General features: G+C 43.6%; 1 protein-coding gene across 8 annotated transcripts in view; it reads left to right on the top strand.

The window, feature by feature from the left end:
* Nucleotides 1–13,179: 13,179 nt before the first annotated feature.
* Nucleotides 13,180–21,304, top strand: part of CA10 (carbonic anhydrase 10 (inactive)) — a 174,452-nt gene continuing 166,327 nt past the window's right edge. The window contains exons 1-2 of one of the 8 annotated variants that reach the window (XM_086857769.1): nucleotides 13,180–13,442; nucleotides 14,558–15,048. In XM_086857769.1, coding sequence (XP_086713895.1) covers nucleotides 14,988–15,048 — 61 coding nt within the window. In that variant the 5' untranslated portion in view covers nucleotides 13,180–13,442; nucleotides 14,558–14,987. Of the gene's footprint in view, nucleotides 13,443–13,556; nucleotides 13,676–13,715; nucleotides 13,910–14,145; nucleotides 15,049–21,304 lie in introns of those variants that run through there. The other 7 variants (XM_086857775.1, XM_086857770.1, XM_086857772.1 and 4 more) reach the window with 7 other exon arrangements.

The raw sequence follows: 21,304 nt of genomic DNA, 5'->3' as shown, positions 1-21,304 counted from the left end.
AAACTGTTTTTAAAAATAAAATGTGAGGGAAAAGCAGCTTGGAGAAAGGAGCAAGAGGGAGGCAAGAGGAGCAGGTGCTCTGCATTTGCCTTGGGTCATGGCAGCCCCTGGATCCATGCACACAACGAGGTTTCAGGAGGCTGAACTGCTCCTGAGTGAGCCCCTCTGCATGGCATGACCTAAAAATTACCTAAAGATTGAAGTGATGGCATGGGGGAGAACCCCTGACCTGAAACAGAGGTCAGTACAAGGGGAAGCACCTCCAGGAGGCAAATTTCCCCTACCTGGAGGCCAGCATACTCCACCCAGGTGGCAGACAGGTGATTCACAAACTGGAGTGCACCCTGATTATCACATACCTCAGTGAACCCCAGCTAACATCACCCACCCCTCTGGAGGTGAGGCAGCTCACACAAACACAGCTTATCTCTGTTTCCACAGGAAAACTCCATCAGTAAGACCTAAACACTGCCAGAAGACAGAACATTCACCAAGAGTTTGTCAGAGAAAAACAAATCAAAGCCACAGGATTTCTAATTTCAGCAGTGGAAGCAGTGTTTCTTACAGTGTGAAATGATTTTTGGGTTCAGCTATTGCTGGACTTTTTACTTCTGAACCCATTACCCCATGGGACCAGAATGCAGGCAGAAGAAATAATGCACAGGTGAAAGAACTGCCTCAGCCAAGCAGAGTGAAAATGCCCTGGCACCAAGAGCCAGGCTGGTTCTGCAAAGCTGATTTATTTTCTGGGGAAAAAAAACAAACAAACAAACAAAAACCAAACAAAACCCCCCAAACCAAAACAAAAAAAATATCAGAGCTCTTTTTAGTTGTGTTTTCCTAAAGAATAAAAAGTCTTGTGCTAGAAGCCCATTAGTACCATCTGTGATTTAAATGTCTGTAGGAAACAGATTCAAGAATGAAGGACATGAATTCTACAAGGCATATTCATTGTAATCTATTTCTGTGATGCAAATAGAATGCATGTGAAAGCTTTGCTTTCTGCAGCATCTAATGGCTCGTGTATGATAATTCTGCTGAAGAACAAGGTAATTAATTATCATGCCAGAAAATACTGTAGTGGGGCTGCCCTTCTTCATCTTCTCTGTGCAGGCAGTTCCACACCAGTTGTTCCAGTTGTCCCTGTGCAATATTTGATTTTTTGAAAGCAGCCTCATAAATAAAACGAGTATTTCAGCTTAAAATTAAAACTTGAATGGAAATGTATTGTTGAGAGGCCACTGTTTGGGAGTTATTTCAGGGTAAAAAGCAGTATGAAGGTTAACCTCATACTATACAAAGAGATGAAAGTCTTCTTCTTGTGTTCTGGTCCACTACAGGTTCCCTCTTCCAAATCTCACTAACTGCATCCTGGGAAATAATTTCCTTCACACATACACACATATATATATATGTATATATTGCATTTTATGAGTAAAAATCAGATCTGTGCTCCCAGAATATCACAGAAATCAGGTTTTCATAGCAGTTCCTTACTCTGGTTGGCCTTAGCATTTAGGTGTGTAAATGCTCTATGACTTCACAGGTACGTCTTCTAATACTACACCATCCCTGGAAGCACATCCATGAGACAAAGTGGTGAGGAGCTAGCAATTAAAAAAAAAAAAAAAAAAGCCAAAAAATAAAAAAATTGTTCAGATTTATCTCTCTTAGAGCAAATATAATTTCTATACATAGTATATTTATTTTAGAAGAATATCTTAAGCAGTAAAAAATACACTCTTCCATGCAACATTTCATGTTCTCACATGTAGACTGATTCTCAGTGCAGAAAAATCAGGAGCAATGGCCTTGACTGTAGACATTTCAACAGGTTTGAGTTCCCAGTCATTCACTCTCAAACTGACAGGAATTCACATGGAATCATCATGTTAACTCCAGAATTTCCTGATGTACTTGGGAAGTCTCTCACACTGAACACGTTCCTAGTCCAGGCTCTGCTGTTCTGTGCTGTGCTATTGTGGACATGATCAAGCAGCACAAGACAGGACTCAGATCAAAAGATTCCCTGCATGTTTCAACTCCTTATAACTAATTTAGCAACAAAAAAATGTTACAATTTCCCTTTCAGAAGGCTGTCTACAAGGATGACTTCACTGTTTGATGCACCATGCATAACATGCACTTAATAGGTGGGACAAAAAAAAATGAGTTTTGAACAAGAACCAGAGGATTTGGATGCATGAGTCACACTGAAAATGGTTGCTATTATGATTACTAAATACTGCCTTTTTTTTTCCCCCCAAACAGACTAAATATAGAAGTGTTTCACTTTCAGGACCACTATTAATATATATGTAATACACATGCCTGGAATAACAATGACCTGCCTCCTTGCCCTGGTCTTCCAGTTGTCCCCTTCTTTACCAATTCCTGTCACTACAGCTCAGTTAAATTGTTACAGAGCCTCCCCCACAATACTGTAATTTCAAAGTAATTCCTGACTACATCCATAAATTATGAAGCCCTCCACTTGCTCCTGGATCTCTGAAGGAAAGTAACCAGTGAGTTGGTCTGTAAGAATGCCTTGCACAGGGGAAAACAACTGAAACAAATGGGTGTAACTTAAACTTGATGGTCAATTCCTGTTTGTTTTATGTGTCTGAAGTGTTCAGCTCAGACAGGACAGCAGTTGCAGGCAGAATTTTCAAGCTCTCTCTCTCTGCCTGACATCTCAAAGAGATCCCTGCTAATCTCGACCTTTACTTTTGCCCTAACATTGATGTTGATGAAGTGACTTGTCCAGTGGTGGAGGTTCTAAAATGGATGATTTCTGTGTAACATGCCAGAAATACAGAATATATTCTCTTTGGTGTTTCACAGAGCAATAGTGCCACAGAAATACACATTGTGAAGCTGTTTGCTTCATGATTGCAAGTGGTGTTTTAGGAGAAGAGGAAGAAATCCACACAATGGCAAAACCATTATACCAAGAAATTCCTAATGAGGAACAAGGGAGAAACAGATGAGAAACACTGGGAAACAAATGCAAAGATAGATTTATTGCAGTGCTAACAGATTGAATGAAATGTGGTGGAAAATAAAACAAATTGAAAAAGAAATATTGAACTTCTCAGCTGATCAGGTAGATATGACTAATATTTATAAATTGGGAATGGAGCTAATTCCAGTCAGCTGGCAGAAGACAAAATGCTAGAAAAGACAAGGCTTTTAGTAACCTTTTCAACAGTTAGCAGGCCACTGATCCCTGAGCTCTTTTGACTTGATCTGCTGACTCACAGACTTCTGTAACTTAGGATCTTCATTGTACTTTTTCCTACTGACATTTTACATTTTTGTACTGAAGAGGCAAAAGAGAAAGGGTTTAACGTGCTTTCTAAATATTAATATAGAATTTTTAATAAACTCATTTATAAATTATTGTCTGTAATGCTACTGTAGAGTGCATAAAGAAATCTAATTAAGCATAGTGAGTCTGGCAGCACTTACACTGTCAGTCAACAGAACTTCATGATGAAGTTATGTGCCCTGTTTGCTCTCTACATAAATCAACATTTTGGGTGGTTGCTACCATGATCCTTTTACAGGCTGAACTTCACATAAAGTAAGACACATCACAAATGGAATTAAATCTAATTGAATAATTTAATACTAGCCTCAGTCCATTTCTCCCCAATCAAAGACATAATAGCTTTTGTAGTACTAATTATTAATGACTTGCAATTTGTCAAACGGATTTTTAATAGTTGAGTTAGGATACCCACCAGCCTGTAATTTTAAAATTGTCTTTTATTTACTGGGATTACAGATTTTAATAAGTGATGAATGCCTAATACACTTAATATATGCTGGCAAAAGATGGTTCCTATATTCTGTACCTGCAGCTCAACTGAAAAATTATTATTATGATTCTACTCAATAGCAAGGCACTTAAATAGTACAAATATCTCTAACCCCAAATAAAAGTCCAATAGCTCTGCAGAAAAATCCACACAAATTGATGCAAGCAAACCATACAAGAGGAGCAGATTGGGGACTCTTGGTTTTGGTAAAGGTGAGTGTAGGAGATGATTGACATGAAAAAGTAATAAAGTTTATAATAGATAGTGTGGATAGATAATTTTAAAAACTCCAAGATATTGCCTCTTAACTCTCTAGCCCATGGGATTTCCTCAGGTAGACAAGAAGAAGGATGTTCTCCCTGTCCCATGGTGAGGGGCCACGTGTGGCAGGGACTGGCAGTGCCAGAAGACAGAAACCCTCAGGCATCTCAACCTGTGGGACCTCCAGCTCCCCAAAAACAGCCTGACTGCAATCATGACTGTCCTGTCACCATGAGTGACCATAGGGGCAAGGCCTAAGGGGTCAAAATCTTTCTTGATGTTCTCAGTCCTGTCACTTGCTTCTTTTCCTCTCAGCAAAGTGCTCAGAGCTGATCCAAGACACAATCAAATACTTAATAATATGCTGAAATATTTCACTGAATGAAGACATGGACTGGAACCAAATTAGTCCATACATCTCTAACACTTAGTTTAGTTTACCACTTCTGTTATTTTAATGAAGAGGAAAAAATTTATACTATTGCTAATAAAGTGATTTACTATGTTATGCATTTTAGTTCCAAACACTTTCCAAGCATTTTCCTTGATGCAGATTATAGCTGAAATTCCACCTTGTATATACAGCTTGCTCATGTTAAATGAGGTTTTTTTGTTTCAGTGATTAAAGGCACAAGAACAGAAAGCAGAAAAGAAACACACAACAAGTAAACAGATTGTGGGGCACAAAATAATTTGTTCATGAATGAGTTAAAAGTGTTCATCAAAAGGAGCACTTTGAAAACACAGGAAATTCTGATCCATCACTTAGCTGTGGGCTTAGGTGACATTTACAACAAGCATGTATATTTTGAGATAGTTGACAATGACATCTTTATGTTTTTGTTATCAAAGCTTCCATCCAACAATCCCCTTTGGTCCTGAGTATTGTTAAAAATGTGCCAGGGTTATGGCTGTTCATACCTTTCCACTTCTAAGTGGTACAATGATCAGAGAAGAGCAAAGTTTTATGATCCCTTCAAGGTATTTGAAAATGACATTAAATGACGTTTATAAAGATTTCTAAAAGTCAGGAGAGTCTTCTTTTCTTTTTGTGGCCTTGTTCTCATCCTTTTGAATTGTGATAGATGCCAATTTCTCCCCTCTTCTAGAAAAATACAAAGCCTAAGTTTCACATGTCCCATAAATCCACAGGTAGCACCTGCAGATCAGTCATCACGGACTTCTTTCAAATAACAGCTTTCCTCAGGACTCTGGTGTTTATCACCAGAATTTACTGCAAGCATTATCTGCTGTATTTTTACATCTTTGTGAGCAGTAGCACCATTTTACAGAGGAAAAGTGAGGGAGATGAAGCAATTTTAGAAGCAGGCATCAGTACAGGCAATTCATCCCAGAACCTGGAAGATTTAGAGGAAGGAGTTAGGAGAGAAATGTTTTCTTCTGCAAATGAACACGAAAGTTCAGTTCACACAGGAGGTGAGGAAGGGCCATTCCAGCTCCAGCTATTCCAGTTATTGTCTATAAACTGCAGTTGTGCTGGATGAGACACTGTGCCTCTCCAAGACTTAAAAAACACCCAAAACCTGAGAGCATGGTCTCTTTTAAGCACATGAATAATTCCATTTGTTCAATTACTTTTGTGATGAAAGTTATCCAGCTGAATTGAGGCTTAATTTCAAAGGAAATGTGCCAAAAATCAAAGGGTGAAACTCCCATTCGCTTTAATAGGAAGAAGCTCAGGCCCATAATTGCTGCTTTATGGACATTTGCAACATGTGAGAAGTTGCATGGAACAACATTTAATATTGAGCATATTAATCTCTGGTTTCACAGTACTCATATTGACTGATTTTGCTTTAAAAAATAATACTGGAGGAATAAGGTATTTTCTTGCAGAATAAAAATCTGTTTAAAGAAAACCTTGACTACAAATGTTAAAAATCTAGAGACAAGAAGGATACTAGCTACTAAGCATGTTTCTCTTCCTTACTAATTGCTATTCATAACTGCAGCAAAAGACAATGTATTTGCCAGAAAAACAAAATGGTTCATGCAGTAATACAGAAAAATAGCAACTAGAAACAGGCAACAATTTCAACAAGATTGTGCCTCATACTCCACACATGCAAAAAAACAAATTTTCCACACAGAAGCCAAGAAATGTGACTTTGTTCCTAGGTGTTTCTCCTTTAGGTTCTAGAGCTTCTAATGAGAAGCAGAGTAACTTCTAATGAGTTCATGCACCTCGCCCTGGGCAGTCACACAGGAATCAATGTGTGCTCAGAGTTCACCTTTTTCCTGACAAATATCCTGGTGGCAAATCTTAGCACAATGGGAAAAGTGGCAAAATACCTCTTACATTCTAGTTGGGAACATGAGTATTCAACTCAACCTACCCCAAAAGCAACATGTACTTAAAATTTCCTAACTTGACTCACACATCCAGAATATTTCTATGATATTGCAATCACCATTTCTAAGAAATTATATTAAAAAAGCACCAGGTGACAATTGGCTGTCAAAGTCTGTAATGTGGAACCAGTGAGATCCATTTCAGAAATTTCTTTTCAAGATGTGTGTTCTTTACTTTTATAGTGAGATGACAATTCTCAATATCAAAAAATACACATTGCTTTTGATCTTTTAATTAATTCAAGCTTGCAAGAGATAAGGATGAAAGAGGAGAAAGCAAAAAGTTCTCCCTCCTGCTTTTTAGCTTCTGCAGGTGGTTGTAGAAATAGTCTGCCTTTCACCAACAGGAGTTGCCTGAATGTGGCAGGAATGGTCTTGCACAGGTTCTGGGGAAAGGTGAAATTACAACCAGTGTGGGGAACCGGCCACCTGTGACTGTTAATAAAAAAAGTGGTCATGGAGGAAGCAATAATAGAGGCCAAATATCACTGTTTGCCTTAATGACCCTGCTGGAACACTGGGAGCTCAGCACAACTCCCATCTGCCCATAATCTGATGTGAGTCAGACAAAAGCTGGATTGAAGGAATGTCCCTTCTCATCACCCACCTTTCTTAGACTATACTGCAGTCAGTTAGAACAAAAACAACCCAATCCCCAAATCCTGCTTTTTCATTTTTTAAATTATTTTTAACAGGCAACTTTCCTAATTTACTCCCCAGCTGTGGGAAATATGAAATATAATAGGAAATATGAATACTACAAGGACTGTAATCCCTGTACCACCTGAAGTCAATTTCATCTGGTAGCTTTGACACCAGCAAAAAACCCACCACCACAACCAAAACCAAAAACAACAACACCCAAAAAAAAGCCAAACACCACCACCAAAACAAACAACTCAACACCACCAACAAAACCACCCCAGTTTTCCCACTCTATGTGCCTACTCAGAAAACCCCAAATCTGTGGGTGTTAAACTGAAAAGAATCCCAGAAAACTACTGGGGTTTGTTGAGGAACTGCAGGATCACATGGCATTTTAAACACTTTTGTGTCTGACAGAAAAACTAAATCACTGCATTTTACATATGTCTTTTTGAATTAGAAGAAAGTTATTTCACAAATACTTGATGTTTTGGCAGTGTTTGCTGGAGTTCAGACATGAAAAAGGGGAGCTGGACTGAAAATAAGTATTTTTGATAATGAATAGACTGACTCATGGGAAAAACACATTGATTGACCTCATAGTTAAGTGCCAGTCATCTATCTCATTCTTCTGTTGGGGGTGTTTTAACTTCAAATAAATTGCATCATTGTATCTACCAGCAAAATGGAAATTCCATCTCAGTTTTGATAAGGTTTATCAATACAAGAAAAGAATGACATTAATGCTCATTGAACAGATGGGTTCTTAGGGGGCTGTATTTTTATAATGATACGTTAAATTTTTTATCAGTTTTCCTAGTGAGATCAGCATTATTTATAAGCACTGAAGACATTAGAAAATACAAGCATGGCAATAACAAAATGTGGAACAGGAGCACTAGAAATCATGTGGCAACATTACTACTGAGTATTTTTAGCCACATTCTCAGCAATTCACCAGTGGCTTTTCAAGGATGACTTTCCTGACCTCTGAACCAAGAAGTCACTTAAGCATTTTGTAATTTGAGTGGGGCTACCTAAAATCTTAAAATGAGACATGTGACTAAGAGGGCTGAGCTCAGACACAGGCAAATAGATGGTTGTTGCTGGCAGAAGATTGCTGACAAGGATGAATTCACAATAAAACAGCCAAGCCTTTAAGCCCCCTCCTCCTTGCTGACTGGGACCCCTTAAAACAGCACATTCCACACATCCAGAGCTGAGCAGGGAGGGCTGGAACTGCCTGTGTTCCCTCTCCTCTTGCTGGCCAGTGCTGCCACACCAGCTCAGACCTGGGGCACTGAGAAGCTGTTGCTACTCCTGAAGTGCCTGAAGTCAATCCTGCCTTTCTCACTGCAAATTATCAACCTGAATTCCCTGCAGAACTGTAGCCCATTTTATAAATGCAAGAGATGCAGGCAGCTCAGCAGAAGCCACACAATGCTGGCACAATCAGCACTTTACATTGTTTCCTAATCCCACACTCATTCCTTGAGACTGGAGTTCCACAAACAGGAAAAAAGTAGGTAGCAAAAGTTTGAGTAGGTAAATTTTTGTTTCTTTCCTTAAAAGAAATGTGTATGCAATTCTTTATCATAGCTTTAAAGGTTTGCATGGAATACACAGAGTTTTTCAGGTAATTTGTTGACAATTTATCATGACATTTCACTGTCTCTGAAGTTACTGAATCTTGCATGGAAAGACATTCAAATGTGCAGCCTACACACAAAAGCCCTTTTTGTTATCTGCAAACAATTAATTTAATTGCAATAAAAAACTACTAGTTCAATTTCTACCTGGAGTAGAAGTGTAAATAAAGAATAAACCTGAGATGAGGAAGCATAGTGTAGCATTTATGTGCTTTATGACAGCAAGCTTCAACACTATCATTATGCTAATTTATTCCAGGCAACCCCTTTCATCTCAGTGGTGGTTAAGGTCCAATTCTGGTAGAGATGGGTAAAGTTCCCTGAGCTGGACACCAGTAGACTGATGGTTTGGGTGATCTTCAACTGCCCATTTGGATTTGGGGACCTTTCAGTATCTTTCTACCTGAGTGAACTACAGCATTAGCCCTTTCTTTGCTTTTGATGTAAGGCTGATTTTGGTTTGTGCTTGCATCCCAGGCTATTCCCAGTGGTAATTCAGACACTGATTTACAGGTTCTTCTATAATCCATGGGGCCAGGAGCCCCTGGGACAGGGGGAAATCAAGCTTCAGCTTCAGCTTCAGCTCTGCCAGCTTCATTACTGGAAACATGCCAGAATCTTTAGCCAGCTGCAATAGCAGACCCTTGCTGATGTGACTTTAACAGCATTGAGCCAGGGAATGCACAGGAAAACTCCTGTACCTGACTGGGGGAATGTGGCAGGGGTGAGGAATGGCAGCAACCCCTTCCAGTGACACCAGGGAAGTCACAGCTCAACCTATTTTGCTCAGAAGTTCCCCAGTTCAGAGCAATTTCTACAACTGATCTTTCCTGATCCAAACTAATTTTGAGTCAAATGAGTCAAATGCTGGCTCCTCTGAGCAGGTATGAACCTGTGTCATGTTGGTATAAAAACCTTTCAGCATGTGGAATTAGGAAGTACCTTTTAAATTCTGTTCACTGAGATAAAAAGGTGTTTCTGTGTAAATCTGACCTGAAGAAACTTGTGTGTCCAACTTGTAATTAATATATTGAATGCTTCTAAACTGCCAGAAATCCATGCCAAAAATCAGAGATAATAAAATCCTCGCAGCTGGACTACACAAACATGCTTCAGAGACCTGTCTGAACCCACTTTGCAGTCATTTTAACTTCCAGATGTGAGCAGTCAGTCCAGTGACTCCAGTACAGCTTAAAGGTTGCCAAGATTAAGAAGTTTAGCCAACTGTATAAATAGGAATGGAATTTAAGTAAGGGCAGTAAATGCCAACCCCCCTCATTTTAGTGAGTTACAGGAGTTTTGAATGGAAACCATTACAATTAAACAAAATGAGTGCTGCAGCCAGAAATTTTGTCTGATTGGAATGAAAGAGGGATGTGCTGCTTCTGTCCCAAATACACCCTCCTATATTAAACCATTTCCCTTGGGATCAAACAGACTGTGACAGATTCTGCAGTGAAAGCCTGCTCCAAACATCATCTCTGCAGAAATATTCCAGTTGATTTCAATGGGCTTTGGTACAGGGCCATATTGGCATTCTTTAAAACTTTACTGAACTAAGTTTTCCAGGGGAGCTGCAGGAGCAAATATAATGACTTCAAAACCAAGCATGAAGGACACTGTGACACAAATCACATCACAGGGAGGAAATGACAGCAGAATTAATTCATTATTATTTATCTAGATTTAAAAAACCTTAAGTTCAGTGCTGTATTTTCCAGATGAAGGAAACTTCCAAGTTGTTGTTGATCCCTCACAGATTTTTCAGTCTGAGTCACAAACTACTTATTTGTCACAGACCACTGAAATAATGATAAGGTTTGCAAGAGGAGGATACACTTACTAAAAACATGCACAAAATTTAATGTATTTGGGACTTTTGTCTATCTGATAGCAGCCAACATCAACTACCTATTTTTTTCTGCCATTAAGTGCAAATTAAAGTCCCACTGATCACCAGTAGGAGTTAAACATGAGCTTGCCCTTAGGATTTGGCATTCTCTCATCACCAGTTTAGCTCTTTGCTGACCTAGTAGTCAACACACTATTTTACAACAGGCCATCTCACTTGCTTGAGATATTTATTTCCCCACATGTAATGCTGTAATTTCAAGGAGACTAGCTTGGGAAGAAGGATGACTGTGTAAATATAAAAGACAAGGTATCTTTGGGCATTTATTATGCTCTGGATTGGGATGTTACTGTTACAAATTATTTGGGAAAACCCAAAAGAGAATCCACAGGCAAATCCATGGAAAACATTCATCTGTTTGAGTAAAGGAGTTTAGCAAACATCAATGGAAATCTTTACTGAACATTTCCTATGTGTGCTTATATACATCTAGATTAGAGACAGAAAATGCCACTTATATAATCCCAGAACTGGAGATACTAATCTAGATTTTAACAAGGCATAAAGAAGAGAATTGCACAGAATACTTGAAACGTAAGTATTAAAATGATACTCAGCATTCTGCAAACCTGTCAGGGAAAGGATTCCCTCCTGCTGCACAGCCCCACTGTTTAATGTAAGCCCATCAATATATATGGGAATTCTTGTCTGTAAGCCTTGAATGACAAAGCCTCATGTCCAACCTCGCTGTTCTCACTGGGAAGATAATAACAATTAATTTGATAGAATCCTGAGTCTCTTTGTAAATTGTAAGAAGAGATGGAGTAAACAAAAGCAGAAACTGCTGCAGTGCAAAGAGCACTTGCACTACCCCGGGAATGAGAAAAATGAACACAAGCATCACATTGACTATTAAGTGCCTGCAGTCCAATTCTTTCTTTCAAAACAATGACTGTTTTTGTCCCATCCATTTGCTCTGAATTAGGATTTCTTGATCTGCTACAATTAACTACTATCAGGTATATTTGAAACCTGGGAGTTCTGCACATTTCTCAGATACAATGGAAATAATGTAGTCCTGTAGTTTCTTCTCTTCAAGATGCTTCCCTTCCCCATTCAGAGATCCAGGCGTCCTCCTTTTGCTAGAATCCACACAAACATGCATTTTACAAGCATGCCCAGGTTTGAGAACTGTTTACAAACCAATCTGTTTTCAACCTACTCTACATGCATCCGCCACTGGAGTGTTCGTAATGTGACCTCTGCACACTGCCAAGAGCTCAGGAGAGAGAGGAGGGAGATCGGTTTGATACCCAAAGCATCTCCCTCCCTCCCCTTTTCCTCTGCCTCGCCGTGATCATCGAAGGCATCCGCAGTCCAAGCCCTTGCACCTTCTCACACCTGCCCTGAGCCGGGATTTTCGTTGGCAGCCCTGAGTGCCTGTCCCCTCCCTTCTCCCACGACAGCCCGAGCCATCCCGCCGGGTGCCGGGGCCCGGGGCAGCCCCCGCACGGCAGCGCCCCAGCCCCAGCCCCGGCCCCTGCCTGAGCCAGGATCCACAGGGAACCGGGCTGTCCCCGAGCCAGGGAACCGGGCTGTCCCCGAGCCAGGGAACCGGGCTGTCCCCGAGCCAGGGAACCGGGCTGTCCCCGAGCCATGGAACCGGGCTGTCCCCGAGCCAGGGAACCGGGCTGTCCCCGCACCAGGGAACCGGGCTGTCCCCGAGCCAGGGAACCGGGCTGTCCCCGCACCAGGGAACCGGGCTGTCCCCGAGCCAGGGAACCGGGCTGTCCCCGAGCCAGGGAACCGGGCTGTCCCCAAGGCAGGGAACCGGGCTGTCCCCAAGGCAGGGAACCGGGCTCTCCCCGCCCCAGGTGCGCCTCTTGCTTTTTTCTTTTTTTATTTTTCATTTTCCTTTATTTATTTTTTTCCCACGGGGTGGTGGGGGACAGCAACATCAAATTTGCCGCACATTTGAACCCAAGTGAGCAGCATCCTCTGGAATGCAGAAGACAGCCCGGCGGGCAGGGCGCCCGGGGGAGGTCGATCGGGAGTGCCCCCTCTTTCCTCGGTGCCGGTGCCGGTCCCGGTGCGGGTGCCGGTGCCGGTGCCGGTGCCGATCCCGGGTGCCGGTGCCGGTGCCGGTGCCGATCCCGATCCCGGTGCCGGTGCCGATCCCGGGTGCCGGTGCCGGTGCCGGTGCGGGTGCCGGTGCCGGTGCCGATCCCGATCCCGGGTGCCGGTGCCGGTCCCGATCCCGGTGCGGGTGCCGGTCCCGATCCCGGGTGCCGGTGCCGGTGCCGGTCCCGATCCCGGTGCCGGTGCCGGTGCCGGTGCCGATCCCGGGTGCCGGTGCCGGTGCCGGTGCGGGTGCCGGTCCCGATCCCGGTGCCGGTCCCGATCCCGGGTGCCGGTGCCGGTGCCGGTGCCGGTGCCGGTGCCGGTGCCGGTGCCGGTGCCGATCCCGATCCCGGGTGCCGGTGCCGGTGCCGGTCCCGATCCCGATCCCGGTGCCGGTCCCGATCCCGGGTGCCGGTGCCGGTGCCGGTGCCGGTGCAGAGCCGCCGCCCGCGCTGGCACCGCCTCCGCGGCCGTGCGCGCCGCCGCCCCAGCCCCGCCGTGCCCGCAGCACCGCCCGCAGCCCGGGGACATGGCGGAGTAGCCGCGCTCCGGGGAGCGGGGCAGCGCCGAGCAGCGATGGCACCTCCCGGCAGATGAGGTGGATGTAGGCGGTGGCAGCCGGCGGCTCGCGGCTTGACCTCGGCTTGTTTTTGGAACTGCAGGCTGGAGCGGCACGTCCGATGAGCTGGGAGGGCTAAAAACCAGGAGGATTTGGGGGTAAGTGAGGGGTAGGGATTTCCCCAAAACTGGCATTGCTTTTTTTTTTTTTTTTTAATTGATTTTTTTTATTTATTTTTATTTATTTATTTGGCCGGGGGAGGGAGTGGAAGCTCTGCAGAGCTCTTGTGCCCGGGGAATGCCATCAGATGCGCACCGCAGCGCGGGCACTTGGGGAACTCTCGCTTGGAGCCTCCCGGTGCCCTTCCGCCACCAACCCGGCAGAAGTTCGGGTCTGAATCTCTTTTTCCTTCTTGTTTAAATAAGTTTTAAAATACCGGCGTCCTCAGCCAAGCCGCCCGGCGACGCTCAGCAGCCGCACTCGGTGCGGACTCCGCACTGGGGGGGAGCACAGCCCGCACCCCCAGCGCTCCTCCCCGGCCGGACAGCCCGGCCTCGCCTGCCGGGCTGTGCGGGGCTGCCTCTCGGGGCTCGGGGTTTGTTGTGGCTGCATCTCGGGGCTCGGGGTTTGTTGTGGCTGCATCTCGGGGCTCGGGGTTTGTTGTGGCTGCATCTCGGGCCAGGGTGTTTGTTGTGGCTGCATCTCGGGCCAGGGTGTTTGTTGTGGCTGCATCTCGGGCCAGGGTGGTTGTTGTGGCTGCATCTCGGGCCAGGGTGTCGGGGCTGCATTTCGGGGCTCGGTGTGCGGGGCAAGCCCGACCCCTGCAGTCGCACGCCGGCTTTGCGGCGGGGCCGGGCGGCCGGGGCTGCGCGCCCGGAGCGCAGCGGGGCCGGAGGGGTTTGCAGCGGGGCCGGAGAGCTTTGCAGCGGGGCCGGAGAGCTTTGCAGCGGGGCTGGAGGGGTTTGCAGCGGGGCCGGAGGGGTTTGCAGCGGGGCCGGAGGGGTTTGCAGCGGGGCTGGAGGGGTTTGCAGCGGGGCTGGAGGGGTTTGCAGCGGGGCCGGAGGGGTTTGCAGCGGGGCCGGAGAGCTTTGCAGAGGGGCTGGAGGGGTTTGCAGCGGGGCCGGAGGGGTTTGCAGCGGGGCCGGAGGGGTTTGCAGCGGGGCCGGAGAGCTTTGCAGCGGGGCCGGAGGGCTTTGCAGCGGGGCTGGAGGGCTTTGCAGCGGGGCTGGAGGGCTTTGCAGCGGGTTTTAATCTCTTTCCGCTCACTCTATAGCAGCAGCAGCAGGAAGGGAATCCCCCCTCCCTTCGCCGCCTCCTTGCCCGGCCGTGCCCCGCTGAGACGTGCAAAGAGTTTTTTGGGGTTAACTCGGCCTGGCCGCCCCTGGAATAGAGACTCTCTGGATATCGCACCGGTTGGGCTTTGCTGTCTATGTCGTGTTGGGAAATCTGGTGGAATTTTTTCTCGCTCGAGGAGGAAGATCCCGGTACCGGCAGCTGGCTTCGTGATCTTTTTCGGAGGGCGAAGGAAGGGAAGGGATCTCGCTTGAGCCGTGCGGAGAGAGAGCTCGGACATGTGTTGTCAGCACATCTGGGGAATACAGTCTGCAAGTTCGAAAGGAAATTTGCTGGGATCGTTCAAACTGCGATATTGATCTTTGTTATTTTTTTTCGCCGAGGGATGCACTTGGTATGAGAATCGGAGGATGGAAATTGTTTGGGAGGTGCTTTTTCTTCTGCAAGCGAATTTCATCATCTGCATTTCAGGTATGCAGCAAGCACAGAAGGAGCCAGGGAGCGGGGGAGATGCTGTGCAAGGGTTCCCAGGCATCCCCTTAAGGGGCAGGAGGAACAGTTAAACCCAGATCAAAACTGTAGTTGAAAAATCCGTGAATGGTGTACTGTGAGTGGGTTGTGACAGAAATCGACTCTCATCGCTTCCCTCTCACCCTTAATGTGTTTTAATTACCATTCATACCATACACAACACAGTGTACTGATAAATATCATTTCTAGTGTACCTGACAGTGATAATTACTTGCAACGTTGCCATGATCCCAGAATTTCATATCTCCTGAACTTCTTAAACTTGGCTGATATGCAGATCTGGAAGGATTTGTGGTTTGTTGATGGAGCTGTCATGTTCTGGTGCCACAGTTCAGGGTCTGCAAAGGGAGGGACAGCAGTAAAGAATGTGCCTCTGCTTTTAAAATGAGCTTTACTGTGTCTGTGCTCTGAAAATTATTTTTTTTTTCTTTATAAAAAATAAAGCCCCGATCAGAGAGCTCTGTGGTGGCTGGGATTTCCAGCTTTATTTTAAGATTGCAAAGATCTCTCTCCCTTCAATATGTGGAAAGCAAGGTAATTTCAGTTGTCGCCAGAGCTTGTCCAATTAATAAATAGGCATGCCTAGGTGTGTAGTGTAAAGGATTTGAGCAATTTATTTGTGGGGAAAACACTCCCTTTGACTGCAAAAGCCCTGGCTCCCTTGTTAATTTGTCACAGTCGTTTGGAATAATGATGCTGTGGGAGGCAGGAGTGGCGAGGTGGCCACATTTCCAGCCTGGGACACTGCAGGGAGCCCCATGGGGATGCAGCCTGCCTGCATCTCCCCCTGCTCCCCTTCCCGCACGCCTCCTCTGCCCTCCAGCCACTGCCTAAGCCCAGAAATGGGAACACAAGCAGCACAAGGCACTGCTGGGGGCAGAGCTGGGGTCCTGCTGGACATCCCAAATGTCCAGCCTGGATGTCTGTCGGGAGAGGCAGGTCCAGAACTCTCCTGGGATTGGCCTGGGCTGTGTCCCCCCAACACGGCAGCACCTGCAGCATCCGCACTGGCAGCTGAGCCCCACCGTGCTTCCTGCAGTGCCTCCCACTTCATCCACCCTTCCAGCCCCTGGGCTGGGCACACGCTGGGGCTCAGCATCCCTGTGAATCTGTCCTGCCTGCACCTGCCCCAGAGCTCCTGTATTCCTGAGCAGATAGCATCGCTGTCAGCCCACGGTGTGCGTCAGCCTTCCCTTTATCCCCACAGACTGGCACCATCTGCCACCAGGCACCCGGGTGACACTGCCAGCAACCCAGGCTGACCTTCCAGTCGTGTCCATTGGTACCATCAGAAAAATTCTCTCTCCTGCTTTTTAGAACAGCAAAACCTGCTGCCTCTTGTCATTGAAATATCACACTTATCTGTTTAGCTCAGCGTGATGTGCCGCCTGTCCAGTGCTCCTCAAATCAGGCACTTTTTAAAGTACCACTGTGAGAATGGCTAACTGCAGCTCATCACTCTCTTGGCCACTGTGACATTAATACCCTGAAACAGAAAGAAGCTGTCCCATTCTATGCAGCTACTCATGCCATGCATTTAGCTGTTCCCTGAGCTCCTGCCCTCCTTTCCTGCTCTTCAGACAGGGGAGCCCAGGCTTCGGAACCAGTGGGATCAGTCCTGCAGGGGCTCCCATCATTCTCCATCTCCCTCTAGCACTGATACCTGATACTGTCCACACTCACACCATGTCTGTTTGCTTTTTCTCTTTTTTCTTCTTCTTCTTTTTTTTTTTTTTTTTTTTTTGAGGGAATAAAGGGAATAAGTGAATGGTGGGATGCTTCTATTTCATGGTTAAAGCTGTGTTCGGGTAATTTTGACCACACAGAGGATGTATACACGCTTCAGCCTGGTATTCTTTTCTTCCTCTTCCTGGGGATTTTTATTTTTTTTCAGGAATCCTCACTATATGTCATCTCAGTAAAAAGGATTAAGATCTGTAGATATCTGACTGGCACTAACGCTCTGTATTTGCCTCTGCCATCCTTTTTACACTGGGTTTTGTAGCAAATTATCTGGCTGGGATGTCTGGATAACAGTGCAGGTGGGAGATGTCATGAAGCCTGTTAAGGGATTGCCTCAGCACAGGATTGGAGGCACTCTGTATTTTTGTACTTCACCACTGGTCATTCATTCAACATGTTACTTAAAAACACTAGTTGTGATCCAGTGCTGCAAATGTCTGAAATGTGAGTTAAGGAGTGTGGCAGTATTTATTTTCTTTTTTTCTTTCTTATTCATTCAGTTGTTTTGGCAGTGAAGACTGAAGGGAGATCTGCTGTACATGGATCTTTCCTGAACATTAGCAAATGTTTGATTCAGTGTCTGTTTAAACCTGTGATCTTCCTCCTGCTAATTCCAGCAGTTATTTGGATTAGGGCCTATTAGGGGCTGCTCTTCAAAGGGATAATGTCATTCACTGAATTGAACAGACTGTAAAGTTCTTTAACCATTATTAATGAACTTACTGAACACAGGTTCAGTGGTACGTCCTTTGCTGTGTATTTACATAACATTTAAGTAGAAATTATGCTGAATGTAGCACTTGTGCTGTGTTTCTTATTTAAAATAAGTAATGATGAAGTTATTGACTCTTCGGTGTCTCTCACATTCATGAATTCTTGGAGATTTAGCATAGGGAAAAAATAAAGAGTAGTTTAATCTAATAAAAAGAGGTGTATATATGTTTTCAAAATATTTTATATTTAATAATTTTTATCTGTCAGTTACTTGTGTGTATGAGAGATTGTTTTGGAAGAAACTATGCTGAGATTTAGAAATTGATTTTTTTCTTAATCACCGTCTCTTCCGTGGCTTTGGGAAATAATTTATCTGTGAACTTCATGAACTCAACATTTTTGTTTTCTTGGCATACTGAATTAAGGCTTTTGCTACTTGGAATTGCTTGTTTGAAAAGAGAATCTAGTTTCCTTGTGCAGATGCAAATGAGAAATATAAACAGGCTGAAGGACCACGAAAACCATTTCTGTCCTTTAGACAGAAATAAAAGCCCTTGCTTTCCTTCAAAGTCATATTTATTCCTTTAAGTTGTAGCCACTGAGAAAAACAGTCATAATGTGTATTATGACTTTTGATGTTTTGTCTTTTTAATGATACTGTTCAGCATAGAAGGAGCACAGAGCAGAGGAAATGTCCTGTAGACAGAATGCTGAAATAAGTCCTCACTAGATGTTGTTCCTTTGAAGATGCAGATACTCCTGGCACAGGGATTCTACTGTTTATATACAAAGAAGATAATAGTTGTTGTATGATGTCCAAAATTTCCTTCCTGAGTAACAATACCACCAAAGATGAATTAGCATCAATGTTCTCAGGTGGCTGTCACCTTTGCTTACACAGGCATTTGTATGAGCCATGAGGAAGGTTTTTTATGAATTGAGATATTAACAATCAATTTCAAGAAAAAAAGCTAGGAAGTTGTTTTCAAAACTTCACAGGATTCTTGGTTTAAATTAGAAAATGAAGCTGTTGAGGGTATTGGCTAAGAAGGTTTTCATGTACATTTTCTGTTAATACATCAACAAAATTATTTATAAAACCTACATGATCAACATATTTGTGCCTTCCTATGAATTGATACACTACCTCTTATTCATTTAGCTTCTGGGAACTGACATGGATAAAAGCTGTCGTGTTATTTGGAAGTATTTTCATCCTTTGCCATGCTGTCAAGGCACATGGGGCCAAATCCCTTTTAGGATGCAACTTCTGTGGCCTGTTTGGCAGCACACTAGTGCCATAAATCATGTATGATGAACAACTGAGATGATGTAAAAGAACCTTCTTCTATCTGGGAACTCCAGTGTGTGCTGAGCAGCTGATGTGGCATCTCCTGGCAGTGAGGACTAGAGGTAGATTTGGAGCACATTTCCACTTCGTTTTCTGTCTTGCCAGTTCTGCAGTCTCTGAGCTCTTATGACCTGCCATAACACAGAGATGCCCTATAGGAACTCTAAACTATGCCAGGGTTGGAATTACCTGCTGAATCATGGTCTGTAAGGTTGGATAACTCTTCTTCTCATAGCATCACACAACCTGAGATAATTCAAGCAGAATTGCAGACGAGAAGAATATCAAAGCTCTAACATCCAGCATTAGAACAGAGAATGGTTCATTATGTTAGGACAAAAATGTTGAAACCATGTTAATTATCCTCAAATAGTGTCACAGAAATATCTTCTGTCACTTTTAAGATGTGTGATGTTCTAGGGGAAGGAATTCTTCATAGCACAGATATATATATTAAACACACATATATGAAAGTAAGCACTAGGCATACAGGAAGGTGTAACATGCAGAGGGTTCCTGGTAACTGAGAACTTTACCCATTACAATATTTTTTCCTGCTTTAGTACCATCTCCAGAGCCTCATGTCTGTGGGCAAATCTTCATGCCTGCATGGAGTTGATGTTACTGAAAATCCACATGGAGTTTGTCTGCTCACATTCTCCACATGGAGGGACCATAGGTTGGATCCAGAGACCCTCAGTTCCTCAGCTCTGGAATGCTTTCTCACTTTAAAGATTTTTTTTCCACCTTCTCAAAAGGTGTGAACATGTTTCTGCTTGAAAATTCTATGGAAATGGCCTTTGTAGTCTCCTGTAAATACCTGCTTTTACTTTTTTTTTGTGCATGTCTTGTATTTTTAATCATTCTATTTATTTTTATTGTTAGTTTTACAGCTAGAGTGTGACCAGATAGGTACTAAAGTGCTGGAATAACACACATATTTTTAGCCTATGTTAAGGTAATAGAAGGGAATATTCATGAATAATTTTTGTACATTATGCTGAACTATTTTCCATCCAATAAACTGGTGGAAAGAAACTGGTTATTGCTGCTATTCTTTTCCAAATCATAGTGGTGTAGATACCCAGGTTTCAAACCTCTTCACCTGGTTATGTTGCCTCATTGTAATCCAATTGAACTAGATACCAAGATAAAATTATTAAAGTCAGGAATCAAACCCAACTCAAATTAAGCTCTTTAAAATGCAGCTGAGGCTATAGGGAAGTTTTGCCCTTGACATTTTTGGAAAGTTCTCAGTTTTCAATTCTACAACAGCTAGATTTTAAATATAGCAAGGATTGAAATGGCTTCCCATTTGCATTTTGAATATTCCTTGCATATGAATGAATAAGGAATTCCTGCTTTCCCTAAAATACTGTTTTTTCTCTGTTGCTATTGGTCAAAGTATTGCTTTCTTTCTTGGTTGAAAGGTGGTAATTTAGCTGAGGAGGAAGTTGCTGTTTTCATCGTTGCTGATTATGGCTAAACTTAACATGGCCCATCTGGGCTGTTAATAGAGAACTATATAAAACTGTTCCATCATTATCTCATTACCAGCTCAAGCAGCAGACAAAACTAGGTGACAGTTAGTTATGGACAATACAGAAATACTGTGATAAGTGTTGTTTTGCTCCTGTCTTGTTTTTGTCTTCACTCCACACCATGTTGGGAGGAATATGAAATAAGAATCAAATTGTAATTGACTTGTTTAGAGGTAACACTGTACAATGGGACTGAATTTCAATTGTAATGCCATCAGAAGGTACAAAGGTGCCTGCCCATACATAGGACAATATCACTTAGCAAAAATTGCACTGTGGTAAATGAATTGAAACATTATTGGTAAATAAATGGGAAATAATGTTTTTCAAAGGATAATAATCTGGTATTTGAGGGAGGGGAGGCTTTACAGACAAACCTATTTACAGCTGAATTCAAAGTAATAAAGTATTTTATTGCTGGTTTAACCATTGAGAGTTATAAAGCTGCCAAGTGTCTTCTAATGGAATTTCTTGGAGATAAAATAGCAAATTAATATTGTCATGAAAATAGAGGGCTGAAATATTGTAGACCTATATCCTGTGGGGTGCCTTTCTGGTGATGTAGTGCCTCATTCATGCACATGGGTGTTCATAAGTACAAACTTCCAATTTGCCAATAAGGCAAATTTGTCATGTAGAGCTTAGCAGGTGACAGCTGAGGTAAAGGTAACCTAGATTTACATCCACCCTAAAAGTCCTCATAACTCCCAAAAGATGTTTTAAAGGACTTTGGTGTTACTGAGACTAGGGCCTTAAAAATTGCAAAACTTGAACTGTCAGCAGCAAGAAAAGCTTTAGGTGGCAGGTGTCTGTGCTGCTGTAGACAGCCAGGTAAAGCCTTTCAGGA

The sequence above is a fragment of the Cyanistes caeruleus genome, chromosome 19, assembly GCF_971803275.1.
Source record: "Cyanistes caeruleus chromosome 19, bCyaCae1.hap1.1, whole genome shotgun sequence".
Lineage (NCBI taxonomy): Eukaryota > Metazoa > Chordata > Aves > Passeriformes > Paridae > Cyanistes > Cyanistes caeruleus.
Note: the sequence above shows the minus strand (reverse complement) of the source record. Positions and strands in the feature narration are given on the sequence as shown.